Source organism: Hyperolius riggenbachi, chromosome 7 (assembly GCF_040937935.1).
Source record: "Hyperolius riggenbachi isolate aHypRig1 chromosome 7, aHypRig1.pri, whole genome shotgun sequence".
In the NCBI taxonomy this organism is placed as follows: Eukaryota; Metazoa; Chordata; class Amphibia; order Anura; family Hyperoliidae; genus Hyperolius; species Hyperolius riggenbachi.
Genome location: NC_090652.1, coordinates 321,439,122 through 321,454,658, shown reverse-complemented (window position 1 = coordinate 321,454,658; position 15,537 = coordinate 321,439,122). Strand labels below are relative to the sequence as shown.

General features: G+C 46.7%; 2 protein-coding genes across 6 annotated transcripts in view; one reads left to right on the top strand and one right to left on the bottom strand.

Moving 5' to 3' along the window:
* LOC137525263 (7-methylguanosine phosphate-specific 5'-nucleotidase A-like) overlaps positions 1-15,537 on the bottom strand; it is a 606,367-nt gene that overhangs the window by 128,156 nt on the left and 462,674 nt on the right. Inside the window, exon 1 of one of the 5 annotated variants that reach the window (XM_068246297.1) lies at positions 5,613-5,763. The exons of 2 other annotated variants lie outside the window; for them this stretch is intronic. The gene's annotated coding sequence lies outside the window, so the exon portion shown is untranslated. Of the gene's footprint in view, positions 1-2,985; positions 3,012-5,612; positions 5,764-15,537 lie in introns of those variants that run through there. 2 more of the 5 variants (XM_068246296.1, XM_068246298.1) reach the window with 2 other exon arrangements.
* LOC137525305 (uncharacterized) lies at positions 11,317-14,277 on the top strand. The gene is made up of 3 exons (XM_068246359.1): positions 11,317-11,746; positions 12,100-13,227; positions 13,283-14,277. Exons 1-3 carry the CDS (start codon positions 11,317-11,319, stop codon positions 14,275-14,277), a joined length of 2,553 nt encoding a protein of 850 aa, XP_068102460.1.

Sequence of the window (15,537 nt, the reverse complement as noted above, 5' to 3'; positions counted from 1 at the left end):
AAACTTATCATGCCTAAACTGAGTTTAGGCATGATAAAGGGCTCTTCACCAGGGTGCTAACTGTTAGCACCGCTTTGTGAATCAGGCCCAATGTCTCCATACCACAAAACAAGGTGTTAAGGGGTCTTGTAACAAGATGGTGAAACATTTATTATGGCATATAGACAAGAACTACAATATAGCAATGTAACCAGGGCTGTGGAATCGGAGTCGGAGCAATTTTGGGTACCTGGAGTCGGAGGTTTCATAAACTGAGGAGTCGGAGTCAGATGATTTTTGTACCAAATCTATAGCCTTTGTAAAAATTAGACTAAGGGATCAGAGTCGAGGAGTCAGAGCAAATTTGGGTACCTGGAGTCGGATGATTTTTGTACCGACTCCACAGCCCTGAATGTAACCTCCAGGTTTTCTGGGGGTTATAAGAGAAACCTAGGTGATGACCCAACTAGTAGCCGAGATGGAGACGGCCAAATTATAGGATAAAAAATAAATCATAAAAGTGAGGTGTTCTCTTACATCTCCAGAAGATAGGACACCAGTTCAACTGGAATTTTTTTTTATTATTTAAAACACAGACAGACAACGCGTTTCACAGGTACTAGCCACTTCCTCAGGTCAATACACAGTGCCAATACACAAGTTGGCCATGCACACCCCCACTGCACACCATCACCCCGGCCGGCGTTAGTCCTGTGCATGCGCGCTTCAGTCTTAGAGAACCGTGCATGCACAGGACTCTCACGCCAGCTGGCATGATGATGCGTGGTGTGCGCGGTGCCAGCGTGACCAGGAGAGTAGTCAGAAGGACCCTGGGGGACCTTGCGGGCTATGGGGGCTGGTGGAAGCCCCAGGTAAGTTCAAATTCCGTTTTGAGCCTGATCTAAGGGTCCCTTTAAAGGACCACCATCGTGAAAAATGTTTACATTTAAAATACTCATGTTTGTATACAAGTACATTTCTCCATGACATTCAAATGTGCTATACATTAGTTATATCTCATATTCCTGCTGCTTTCATAAGCCAGTAAAAAGCAAACAGTTTTTGAACTAGTCCATCTTTTTATGGGGGATTCTCAGAGTTTTTTTTTATTTTCACAAGCACTTATTGAACATCAGTCGGTCAGTCCAACTTCTAAAATAGTGTGCTGTGATAAGGGAGGCTGGCACGTATCTTTGTACAGATTCTTTCCAGGGATTGCTTTTGACGACAATAAAGGAGATACCAAGAACCCCCCCATGAGGAGATGGATTTGTCCAAAATCTGTCAGATTGTTCCTGCTTACTGTAAGCTAAAGCAGCATAGGAGAAAAGTAATTTATAGTGCATTTTAATCTGGTAGAAATATACCGGTACTTCTTATAAGTATGTGTACACAAGTTTTTCTTTGCAATAGTGGCCCTTTATGTATGACTGCATTTGCTGCATGCTTGTTTCAGATGTGTGATTCAGCCACCACTGATGCATGAAAGATCAGCAATACAGCCAGGCAACTGGAATAGTTTAAAACAAAATAAATATGGCAGCCTCAATATTGCTCTCAGGTCAGTTGTTTTTTAACCACTTAAGGACCATGGGCTTATACCACCCTAAAGACCAGGCCGTTTTTTATGAATTAAGCCACTGCAGCTTTAAGGGCTTGCTGCATGACCACACAACACAGCACACAAGTGACTCCCCCCCCTTTTCTGCCCACTAACAAATCTCTCTATTTCTTTATTTTTCTAATAAATGACATTTTTTTTTTAAGGACCGCCAGCCAATCACCATGATCAGCTGTCATAGGCATCAGCCTATGACAGTCGATCACTCTTATGTCTCCCAGGGGGACAGCCATGTGACACGGCTGTCCCCAGTAGAGATGGCCCGAACGTTTCGCCGGCGAACGGTTCCCGGCGAACTTCGGTGGTTCGCGTTTGCGGTGAACCACAAGTTTTTTTTCAAAAAAGTTAGGTTTGCATTTTTCCCATAGACTTTAATGCCAGCCGACTTTAGCGGTTAATAGCAAAGTCCCCTTACATAGCAAAAACACCAAATTTGCAGGGTATGTAGAGGAGGGCAGTGACTACAAGAGGGAATTTGTTTTTTTTTTCAAAAAGACCTTATAGTTTTTGAGAAAATCGATTTTAAAATTCTCCTTCTGACCGTGGGAAAATTAACCCCCTGCCGACTTTAGCGGTTAATAGCAAAGCCCCCTTAAAAGCTAGAAACACCAACATTGCTGGGAATGTTAAAAAGAACAGTGGGAACAATAGGAAAAAGGAAAAGCGCAGGTTTCTGCCGAACGGTAAGGTAAGGGCCTGAAACTCACCAGCCCCGAGCCCCCTTAAACTCCGTACAAAGCCTGAAAATTTGGAGTCGCTCAGCCATACCGTTCGGCAGAAACCTGCGCTTTTGTACCCTCATAACCTAGGCCCCAATGAAAGCCTATGGGAAATTTTAGCACTTTTGCACCCCCATAACTCTGGTTTGCAGAGATGTAGGGAATCCAACGTTGGAGTGCAAGTACAACAATATGCCTTCTACCTGCATCTGACATATCGTGAGCTTCAGACTTTGCTAACGGACATGGCGGGGATTTACGTTCGTCACCGCCATCATTGACAAAAAAACAAGCTTTTGTGACTCTAGGCTATGACCTCTTTGGCCTAGGGGCCCCAAACTCACCAGTCCTGAAACCCCTAAAAGTCACTACAATGCTAGAAAATTTGCCACTGCTGAGCCGTCGTCCTTTGAAAAGATTTGAGATTTTTGAAAAGTGAAATAGGGAGCCCCGTGGGACTTAGATCGGTGAATGGGAATTATATTCCCATTCACTGATCGGGGGGCTAGCGGCGGGCAGCGGGAGCGCGCCCGATCGCGCGCACCATGCGGCGACAGCAGCAGAGCCTATCTGGACGAGCAAGTTCGTCCAGATAGGCTGAACTGGTGAAAAGGAAAGCAGGAAACAATATTTTAAAAAAAAAATATATATATTTTTTTTTTATACTTGCACGGGTGCAGCACGGCTATGCTCGTGCATGGAGGAGCGCTGTTGCCATTTAGAAAGAGTGTCCCTGTAGCTCTGGAGGTGTACCGGAAGACACAAGAAGCCTCCGGAGGATCCAGACAAGATTTGTGCCAGAATTGTATCGGATGTTCACAGATGCAAAGGACTAGACCTGAAACACAATCCATACCTAGAAGGCATTGAACAGTTACCTGATTTTCCACTCATTGTACAGTATAGATTACAGTATTAGCATCAGATATTTAGTAGACTAGACATGAGATTTGATAAGTACACTAAAGCTGGCCATACACTAGGCCGATTACCCGCCGATCGACAGCAGATTCCATCACTGGGATCGAATCTGCTGTCACATTGTTCACGCAAAATGCTAAATTTCGATCTATTTCATCCCGAAATAGATCGATCCCGCCGATCGCTCCGTGCGGGAAATTACCGTAGATCTCCCGCGGGTAGGGAGCGCATCGCTAGCGGCGTACGATCGACGCAGGTATACATTAAGTGAAGCTGGCTCCCTGCATCTTCTCCGCATCACCTCCCGGCTGGCATCTTCTCCGCATCACAACTTCCGGCATCCGCGTATAACTTCCTGTGTCACTGCAGTGACAGCGGAAGTACAAATAGAGGGCGCTCTATTTCAACTTCTGCTGTCACTGGAGTGACAGAAAGTTATACGCGGATGCCGGATGTCGTGATGCGGAAGGTGATGCGGAGGAGATGCCAGCCAGGAGGTGATGCGGAGAAGATGCCCGGGACCAGGCTTCAGGTAATGTATGCGGGGGGGACGGGACAGGCGACAGCGGCAGCTCAGCACATGGTGAATCAGTTTCAGGCTGAAATCGATTCACAATCTGTTTGCAGTAAAGGTAGCCATACGATCCCTCTCTGATCAGATTCCATCAGAGAGGGATCTATCTGTTGGTTGAATCGGATGACAAATCGACCAGTGTATGGCTACCTTAAGGCTAGGTTCACTGTGGTCAGCTGCATAATGCACACATTATAATGAGTGTGAACTGCAATGGAGACTGGACAGAGACTTTAAAGGGAATCTGTAATGAAAAAATAAACATCCACTGGGGGATACTTACCTCGGGAGGAGGAGCCTCCTGCATCCATCGCTGGAAGCCCCGAACTCCATGTGCTGCAATATTTACCTACCGCAACCCAGCCAGAGCCCAAGCGGAGAGCTTCTACTGCGCCTGTGCTGGAGCCCTGAAGGTAAATATTGGCAAGGTAAGTATCCCCTCCCCAGCAGCTGGTTTTTTTTTATTTTTTTTGCAGGTGTACTTTAAGACAAGGCCTCCATGCAGCGAGTTGGAATAACATGACCAGTTACAATGCATTACTGTGAACAGGCCCATAGTATTGCATGGGCACAGAGCGATGGCATGCAGAATTATTCTACAACGCAACTGAGCACTGTGAACTAGCCCTGAATCTAATGAACATCTGATAAAAGGGTACATGAAATCAATGTATTGGTATATTCAGGAGCACTAATGGGGTTCATGTAACTCTACTAAGCTTGATTAGTTGTGCCTGCAATCAAATCAATTCAGTTATCATACCTAAAGAAACAGTCATGTACAAAACAAAACAAAAAATGCCAATAGGTTAAAATGGACTTTCTGGCATCTAAACATGTAAATCAATCTAGCAGCCATTCTTTATTATCACAGTATGAAACTTGAAGAAATGCACCACCCCACGAAGGCCCTAACTGATGTGCCCAGGCAGGCTCAATCACCACTTGAGCAGATGATGAAAAGAAGATGTAGCCGGCACCATCACTTGCTCTCTTACTTTTATTAAAAGACCGTCATTAGTATACAGATGACAAAGTATACAAGTAACAGTGACGTTTCAGAGCGTTCAGCCTGCTCCTTTTTCAAGCCATGACAGTCTCAAAGTACTCCGTTTGTAATCACATATATATATATACCACATCACATATTCAAACTACCCAATGACAGGCTTTGAAATCCTCTTAAGCCAATCCCCGTCCGTTATATCAAAAGCGGACCTAATGGGGAACTTGTGTACAAGTATATGGACCAATGGCGAGAGACACTCACCTGTGCCATGCGTCCGTCCCACCTGGCACACCGGCCTCGGTTCAGCCTCTGGGGGACGGACGCACGGCACAGGTGAGTGTCTCTCGCCATTGGTTAAGTGACAAGACAATATACTCTGTACAGCGCTGCGTGATATGTCAGCGCTATATAAATACTACATAATAATTTGAGAGAGCGGCACCTGACAGCACTTAGGATGTTACCTCTCGTGATACATTTCAGGATGTTAATCAGGGAGAGGAAAGATTTTCCAATGGGCACACACTGGCTAAATCATTTATAAATATTGTAAAAAAAAAAAAAAAAAAAAAGTTATTATTGATTTTCAGTAGAGTGACCCAACCAGCCACTATTGGAGCCAAAATGCCTTCCCATCCTTAATGTTGTGTTCCTAGTGAATGAGCCCCTATGTGGAAGCCTGCAGCAGGTAGTCAGATCTCATTAGCATGTCACCAGCAATGTAGCTGATCAGGGTCACTCCCCAGACTGATCACTAGACAGGTGCAGATCTCCAGATGCAGCACTTACACAGAGATCTGTGCTCTGAGCTATTACAGGCTAACCAGCAGCATCTACTCACACCAAGCAGCCTTCCTAGCTAGCTCTGCAGCTGTGGCTGATGACGTATCACATGGTTTGTATACAGTACTTCCGGGCTGCTGAACCTTGCTGTATGCTCTGCTCTGTCCATGGAGAATGCCCCCAGCTCCCTCTACTGGCCAGGCGTGTGTATAGCACTGGGCCAGCGCGATGCATTGTGGGGAGGCGATTAGAATAAAAGGCGGGTGCTGAACAGAGGGAAACACTATATATGGCAGCATGTGCGCAGAGGAGAGATGTATGCAGAGCAGAGCGGATCGCTACAAGCGGTGAGTGATTAGTCATGTGTGACGTACGCAGGCTGGTGGTAACGTCCCTAGTAGAGGGGATGCGCTGCATGAAGGGGAGAGCCACGGGGAGGGCAGCCCGACCTCTCCCTCCCTCTCCCAGGGCTGGCCTCAGTGCTCCCCCCTCCAGACTCCATAGAGCAATGCGCAGCCTGTACTAAACCACTCCCTTCCCTGCGGTCCCATCACCGCTGCTCCTCTGCTCTCTGTAATACGCTGATACACACGCTGCTTCCGCTAAACAGGACATACAGCGTGTGTATCAGCGTATTACAGAGAGCAGAGGAGCAGCGGCGATGGGACCGCAGGGAGGGGAGTGGTACAGGCTGCGCATTGCTCTATGAAGTCTGGAGGGGGGAGCACGGAGGGCAGCCCTGGGAGAGGGAGGGAGAGGTCGGGCTGCCCTCCCCTTGGCTCTCCCCTCCATTAGGGGGACACCTACCTAATACTGGGGGGCACCTACCGATCTAACCTATACTGGGGGGCACCTACCTATCTAACCTATACTGGGGGGCACCTACCTATCTAACCTATACTGGGGGGCACCTACCTATCTAACCTATACTGGGGAGCAGCTACCTATGTAACCTATGCTGGGGGGCAGCTACCTATGTAACCTATGCTGGGGGGCAGCTACCTATGTAACCTATGCTGGGGGGCAGCTACCTATGTAACCTATGCTGGGGGGCAGCTACCTATGTAACCTATGCTGGGGGGCAGCTACCTATGTAACCTATGCTGGGGGGCAGCTACCTATGTAACCTATGCTGGGGGGCAGCTACCTATGTAACCTATGCTGGGGGGCAGCTACCTACCTATCTAACCTATGCTGGGGGGCACCTACCTACCTATCTAACCTATGCTGGGTGGCACCTACCTACCTATCTAACCTATGCTGGGGGGCACCTACCTACCTATCTAACCTATGCTGGGGGGCACCTACCTACCTATCTAACCTATACTGGGGGGCACCTACCTAATGTAACCTATACTGGGGGGCACCTACCTAATGTAACCTATACTGGGGGGCACCTACCTAATGTAACCTATACTGGGGGGCACCTACCTAATGTAACCTATACTGGGGGGCACCTACCTAATGTAACCTATACTGGGGGGCAGCTACCTATCTAACCTATGCTTGGGGGGGGCAGCTACCTATCTAACCTATGCTGGGGGGGGCAGCTACCTAACCTATGCTGGGGGGGCAGCTACCTATGTAATCTATACTGGGGCACCTACCTATCTAACCTGTATTGGGGACACCTACCTAGCCTATACTTGTGGCGACTATACTGGCTACCTATATTAGCCCACTGCCTTACAGTTACATTAGTTACCCCCACCCATGTCATGTCTACACCAATTTTTTTTGCCGCTGCGCGCTTCGCTTTTTTGGGGGAGAGGGGGGTGTCGGTGAATTATCTGTACCGGGTGTCAACACCCTAGCTACGCCACTGTTGGGGGCACCTACCTAACTAGCCTATACAGGTGACAACTATACTGGCTACCTATTTTGGAGACGCCTACCTAACCTACCTATACTGGGGGCATCTACCTTTCTAACCTATGCTAGGGGCAACTATTCTGGCTACCTATATTAGAGGCACCCACCTAGCTAACTTGTACCGGGGGCACCTACCTATCTAACTTGTACCGGGGGCACCTGCCTATCTAACCTATACTGGGGGCAGCTATACTGGCTAACCTATACTGGAGGCACCTACCTGGCTAACCTATACCGGAGGCAACTATAGTGGCTCACCTATACTGGGGGACCTATAGCTGGCTACCTATACTGGGGTACCTATTCTGGGCTATCTATACTGAGTGCAACTAGACCTGGCTAACCTATACTGTGGGCACCCACATTTTTACACCCTCGCCCTGGGTGCATTTTAGCCTGGAAACTGCACTGCCTAGGGGCCCCCCTCCTTCCATCAGCGGCGGGAGGTGCGGCATATACAGGAAGCTCCGGTGGGGTAATCAGCCGCTATAGGTTCAGTTGCCTCCGGGCTACGCTGTCTCCTCTCTATATTCCTGCTCGCACCACTTCCTGGTTTATTGCGAGCAGCAATACAGAGAGGAGACACCGTAGCTCGGAGGCAGCTGAACCTCTAGCGGCTGATTACCCCGCCTGAGCTTCCTGTATATGCCGCTCTCTCACCGCTGATGGAAGGAGGGGGGACCCCAGGTAAGGCAGGGGTGATGGGAGTCGGGACCCTACCCCAGTAACTACCCGGCTACCTAACTGCCCAGCCGCCCACCCCGGCTACCTAACTGCCTACCCAGTGCAGTGCCTGCACTGCAAATAGTGTACCAGCCTGCCCAACCACCCTCCCTCCATGTAAATGTTAGCCCACTATATACCTAACTACATATACTGCATTGTGTGGGGAAATCTGCCGCCAATCTCGTTGCCTATTGTGTGGAAATCTGCCAATAATGTGGTTGCCTATTGTTGGGAAATCTGCCGACAATCTGGTTGCATGTTGTAGGGAAATCTGCCGACAATGGCATGCGGAATTGCTGAAAACAGCTCACTTTACCGACCTCTTAGCAAAGTCTCCATTCATAAAGGCTCTTTCCGCATGCGAAGCTGACTTTTCCGAGCAGAGTGATAAATCACTGCCTCGTGTGGTGGTTATCATAAAAAACGTAACAAACTGTCAATTCATAAAGATTACCGCAAGCGGTATGAGGACAGGGAATACCGCCCCCTCTGATGTGGCGATAACAATGTTAAGCTAATGGAGAAACTGCAATGGTTAATTTGCATATATTCAGCAGTGGTGCCTGGGAGACATCTCGAGCTCACTCCAACCTGAATTATCGCAAATTCTTTCTGTTTTAGGAAAGCAAACTTTTGTTAAGCTAATGGAGACACATACCTCCCAGGCAGCTGCAGTAGAGCGGAACACGTTGAAATGTATCAACTCCGCAGCTTCTCCTGTTTCCACAAGCCTACCGCCAGCCTAGTTCGGGAAATCTCCGCACTCCTATCGCAACTGTATCCTTTTCTATGAATGTCCACACAGAAGTATAAATACCGGCAGCAGTGTTTCCCAGGAACGTCCTCGGACAGCACCCATGAGACTTGTCTCCTTCCCCACTTCAAATGGACAGGAAGCTAAAAATACCACAGACATTTGCATATTCATTAGGCAGGCATATATAAATAGGGAACTCACAGTAAATCGTCAGTTGTTTTCTGTCCACCACACAGGACGCTACAGGGGAGCTGAAGCCAACCATGTCTGTAAGGCAGGAGCTGCTGCACGACTCAGGCCGAGTATCGCGGGTCAGGGACCCGGCGTGCGCCGGAGCTGCGGCCGAATAGTTTCCCCCATCGGATCTCGCGCGCACAGGCGCGTCTGACGCACTTCCGGCGGAAGAAGAGGCCGATCATGTGATCGCGCCAGCCGGATAATGTCACTCAGTCACCGCGGGTAAGCCTATCCAGCGTTCAGAGGGCAGTGAGCCGCGTTGCATCCCAGAGCCCGGCGGTGAGGGAGCGGTTCGCTTGCCCATAAGGTAAGGAGGAACTATAGGTACAGCAGCAGTTGTACGGGGGGTTCATATTTTGGAAGCGCACTCTGTCAGGGGGGGCGCGGCTTACCTTGGCGTGGCATAATTGGGCGGCTTATTTAAAGCTCATTTCCTGGTCAGAATCCATTCCCTGACCATGGAAACTGCCGCTGGATCCTCCTCCACCAGATCTGTGGAGCCTGGCTCAGAAGCCTCTCTGGTTGGTGTCATCTGCTGACTCCTTTTTCAGATATGTATAAATAGTTTTTTTATATAAGAGGCTGGTTAGTTACACTCTCTCTTTGTCTCTTTTATAGCCTAATGCTCCTAAAACGGATAAAGACAAATCTGATCCAACTGACAAGGCTGATAAGAGTGACAAGGGAAAACAGGCTCAGAAGTCTGATCATAAAAGATGTGCCATCTGTGCCGTGAAAATATCCTCTTCTTCTAGATCATTATGCCAAACATGTATTGACAAAGTTATGAAGAAAGAATCACCCGTGGTGTTTAAAGATTTGATGGGATGGATGCGTTCTGAAATGGCTACTGCCATTAAAGCTATTAAGGAGGCAAACATTCCAGCTGCTGGGACTGTTCCTATTCCTTCTCCTATGGTGCCTCCATCTCATCCTTCTACATCTAGTAGTGATGTCACGGTTACACCTCAACCTCCCCCAGGGCAGGACTCTGCCGTAAATTTACAAAAAAGAAAGAGGGGTGAAGATTCAGGGGACTCAGAATTATCTGAGGGAGAGGTGGATATATCGTCTCTTGAGGAAATTCCTTCAGGAGAGGAGTTAGACACTGATAAGCCTCATAAATTTGCCTTTGCAACTGATGCCTTAAAGTTATTTCTTAAAGCTATGCGTGATACCATGGGTATTAAGACTGAGGAAAAGACTCTATCACCCCTCGATCATATGTATGAGAGTTTATCTGATCCTGAGGTTGTTTTCATTCCAGTACATAGTTCTCTGAAGAATATGATTAAACGGGAATGGGATAACCCAGAGAGGAGAGCATTCTGGCCCAAGTCTCTTGCCAATAAATATCCGTTTGACCCTAATGACCAGAAATTCTGGGGGCCGTCACCTAAATTAGATCCCGCTCTTTCTAAGGTCTCTAGAAAATCTGATCTCCAGTTTGAGGACTTTGGAAATTTAAAAGACCCCATTGATAAGAAAATGGATAATCTGTTAAGAAGAGCATGGGAGTCTTCATCACTAACATTTAAACCAGCTGTCGCATCTACAGCCGCAGCCAGATCTTTAAAACTTTGGTTGTCTCATACACAATCCCAGATAGCTTCAGGGGTACCCAGAGAAGAGATACTAAAGGACTTTGATAACTTATTTCACGCTGCTAATTATCTTTCAGATGCAGCAGATGACACGGTCCGTTTATCTGCCAGGACCACGGCCTTGGTGAACTCTACCAGAAGAGGTATATGGGTAAAAACATGGCAAGGGGACACCTCCTCAAAATCTAAACTGTGCGGAATACCTTGTGAGGGGGAATTATTATTTGGTTCCAAATTAGATGAAACGCTAGAAAGGTCCTCAGACAATAAAAAGAACTTTCCCATAAAAAGAAAGAATTTTCGTTTCAAACGTTCCTTTCGAGACCCAAAACAGAGCGAACAGGGGTCCAAAAGCTATCCTAAAAGAAGATGGGGGCAGAACAAACCACAGCGGCCAAGACCAAATGTGTCCTTTCCTCTCCCATCCCAGGGATCTAAACAATGACATCAGGCTCCCAGTGGGAGGAAGAGTAGCGCACTTTTACGAAAACTGGGAAAGTCACTTTCAGAACAAATGGTTATTAAATATAATCCTCGAAGGTTACAAGATAGAGTTTGCCACAGCTCCTCCAGTACAATTTTTTCTTACACAGACCCCATCAGATCAGCATCTAAGCTTAGCCTTACAAAGAGAAATTGCTGTCCTTCTGGAAAAGAGGGTAATTCGTCAGGTCCCAAAATGTCAACAGTTTCAGGGGTACTATTCTCCAGTATTCCTAGTAAAAAAACCTCAGGGGGAGTACAGGTTCATCTTAAACCTAAAGGGATTAAACAGGTCAATAAGATATCGAAAATTTCGAATGGACAATATACGCAATGTGGTCAATCTGCTACAGAGTCAGTGTTACATGGCTTCTATGGACCTCAAGGACGCCTATCTCCACCTGCCTATCCATGTCAGATCCCAGCAATACCTGAGATTCGCCATAAGACTACAGGGAGAGGTAAGGCACTTCCAGTTTTCAGCTTTACCCTTTGGTATATCTTCTGCACCCTGGCTGTTCACTAAAGTATTGTCCGAGGTTCTAGCAGTACTCAGGTTAGAGTCAGTTCAGATCATAGCCTATCTGGATGATCTTCTTATTTGGGGTCAATCCTATGAGACCGTTGAGACACAGATAAACTTCTGTCTCGATTTTCTGCAGTCCTTAGGCTGGCTTATTAATTGGTCTAAATCCTCTCTAGTTCCTACTCAGACTATGGAATTTTTGGGGTTTACTATAGCCTCCATTGACAGTGTTGTGTTTCTTCCTGAAAGGAAAATATGTGCAATTCTAAATCTGTTCTTTCTTTCCAGGGCAAGATTTCAATATCATTGAGAAACGCCATGGCTTTACTGGGTCTTCTAACTTCATCATTCCCAGCAGTTCAATGGGGTCAGCTACACTCCAGGACATTACAACTATGGATTTTAAGAAGTTGGAACAGGAGTATAAGAGACTTAGACAGGAGAATCTTAATTCCCCAGTTCATAAAGGACTCACTGAATTGGTGGTTGATCCCTTCACAGTTGACGAACGGACGTCTTTGGAGCTATCCCTCAGAGACAGTCATAACAACAGATGCAAGCGCCTGGGGTTGGGGAGCCCATCTGGGTACAATACCAGTACAGGGATCTTGGCCCAGAGCGTCGAGGCAAAGATCTTCAAACAGAGAGCTGGCAGCAGTTTGGCAAGCGTTGACACACTTCGATTCCCAAATCAGGGGCACTCACGTCACGATAAGAACGGACAACAACACAGTGGTGGCCTATCTGAACAGACAGGGAGGAACAAGGAGTCATTCTCTATGGTACCTGTCATGCAAGATACTACAGTGGGCAGAAGGACACCTGAAATCCTTGAGAGCAGTCCATCTAAAGGGAACCCTGAATTGTTTAGCCGATTTTCTGAGCAGATCACCACTTCATCAGGACGAGTGGTCTCTGAACGAAGTTGTGTTTCAGGGCCTAGTACACCTCTGGGGCAGACCCGACATGGACTTGTTTGCTCGAAAGAACAACACAAAGTGCCAGATGTTTTGCTCACTATGCCCCCAGGACAATCCTTGCTCAGTGGACGCATTCTCGATAACGTGGAATTCAGGTCTGATGTATGCCTATCCTCCTCTTTCCTTAATTCCTCGAGTTCTGAACAAATTACAGAAAGACCGAGCTCGGATGATCATGATAGTGCCATACTGGCCCAAAAGACCATGGTTTACACTACTGAAGAATTTAGCTACAGTCGATCATGTAATGCTGCCAGATCGTCCAGACCTGCTGTCCCAGGGTCCAGTTTTTCATCCAGATCTGAGGCTCCTTCAGCTTTCAGCTTGGAGCCTGAGTGGAGAAGTTTAAAGCAGAAGGGTTTCTCTAACGGACTTTCAGAGACGTTAATCCAGAGCAGAAAAAGTTACCAGGAACATTTATCAAAAGACCTGGAATGTGTATAAAGGATGGTGTGAACAAAATTCCAGAGACTGTTCTTTATCCCTTTCAGTACTAGAATTCCTACAGGAGGGTTATCAGAAAGGCCTCAGCACCAGCACACTGAAGGTTCAGACAGCAGCTATTAGTGTTTTTCTGGAGAGACGTTTGGCTGAAGAGGAATTCTTCATACGATTCTTTCAGGCACTTAAAAGAATCAGGCCACTGGTTCAGTCAAGAATGCCATCCTGGGACCTAAACACCGTACTACAGGCCTTATGTAACAGCCCCTTTGAACCTCTGGAGGAGATCTCAGATAAATGTTTAACCATCAAGACGGCTTTTCTTGTAGCAATTACGTCGGCCAGGAGAGTTTGTGAATTACAGGCCCTGTCCATGAGAGAACCTTATTGCATTATCTCTGGAGATCGTATCACATTACGGTTGGACACCTCTTTCCTCCCTAAAGTTGTTTCTAAGTTTCATCGTTCTCAAGAAATATTCTTACCTTCTTTCTGTAACAACCCGACCAATGAAAAGGAGAAGAAACTTCACTGTCTGGATGTAAGAAGGACGGTTTTAGGCTACTTAGATCGTTCCAAACAATGGAGGAAATCGGATGCCTTGTTTGTTCTCTTCGGAGGAAGATTCAAAGGCAAACAAGCATCGAAGTCGACTATAGCTAGATGGATAAGGCAGACCATTGCGTTGGCTTATTCCCAACAAGGAAAGTTATTACCATCATCCATAAAGGCTCATTCAACTAGAGCGGTGTCAGCCTCTTGGGCAGAGAAGGCGGGAGCCTCCATCGAACAGATCTGTAGAGCGGCCACGTGGTCCAGCCAAAATACGTTTGTCAGACATTACAGATTAGACATTGCAGCTAGTTCAGACCTGTCATTCGGCAGGAAAGTGTTGCAGGCAGTTGTCCCCCCCCTAATTAACTTATCTTGTTTTTCGTCTCATGGGTGCTGTCCGAGGACGTTCCTGGGAAAGACTATAGTTACTTACGGTAATGTCTTTTCTGGAAGTCCGAAGGACAGCACCCTTGCGACCCACCCTTACTAATAAATACATTTGAAGCAGAACTATGTGTGGTGTGGTCTTTTTTATTACTGACGATTTACTGTGAGTTCCCTATTTATATATGCCTGCCTAATGAATATGCAAATGTCTGTGGTATTTTTAGCTTCCTGTCCATTTGAAGTGGGGAAGGAGACAAGTCTCATGGGTGCTGTCCTTCGGACTTCCGGAAAAGACATTACCGTAAGTAACTATAGTCTTTTTCTGCACTGAGTCATTACCGACAACACCTTTATGAATGATACCCAATCTGGTTGCATGTTGTAGGGAAATCTGCTGACAATCTGTTTCCACCCCACTCCCCTTCTCCTGTCCACTGCAGGGAAAGTCCTGTCCTGCTAGTCATTTCACCCATGAATGCTTCCCTAGTAAAATGCAGGGCTGTGGAGTCGGAGTCGTGGAGTCGGGCAATTTTGGGTGCCTGGTGTCGGAGTCGGGAAAAAATGCTCCGACTCCTAATGAATTTGTAACTGTAATTAAAATAGAAAATATGATAAAATGTTCTATTTCTCAGATAATAGTCATTAAAAATAATGTATATATACAGTAATAGCTGTGCTTAGTCCACAAAAATGAAATAAACCAATCAAAATTAGTTACTTGTGCTGCTTAATAAAGCAGTCCCCGTATTTTTAAGGTCAGATATACATATCTGATTGTGACTGTATATATGATGTGTACACAGGAATCTCTTATATATACTAAATAACATCTATGTTGTAAGAATAAAGCCTGATGTGTAGCTGTGTCACTAATAGAGATGGTCAATGAGATGGAAATAATTCTGCATTGATGCTGATTTATGCAAATGTATGCACTCCCTTTGCTGATGAAATCAAATAATTTGATATGTTAAAATTTGGTTTGGTGAATACAAATTAAAGGGTACCTGAGACGGATGAAAAGTAAATTTTTTTTTTTTTTTTTTTTTTTAGCCCCATTCAGGCTAATCAGTCCCTCGCTGTCCTCCACCGCCCGGATCTTCTGCTATGAGTCCTGGTAATTCAGCCAGTCAGCGCTGTCCGGCCGCATGCCGCTCCCACAGCCAGGAACATTCTGCACCTGCGCAATAGTGCTGCACAGGTGTAGTATGCTCCTGGAGGCGGAGTGTGTGCATGCGCACTACGCCTGACTGGCTCAAGTACCTGGACTCATAGCAGAAGATCCAGGTGGTGGAGGAGGACAACGAGGGACTGATTATCCTGAAGGCGGCTGGAGGAAGCCCCAGGTATGTATAAAACTTTA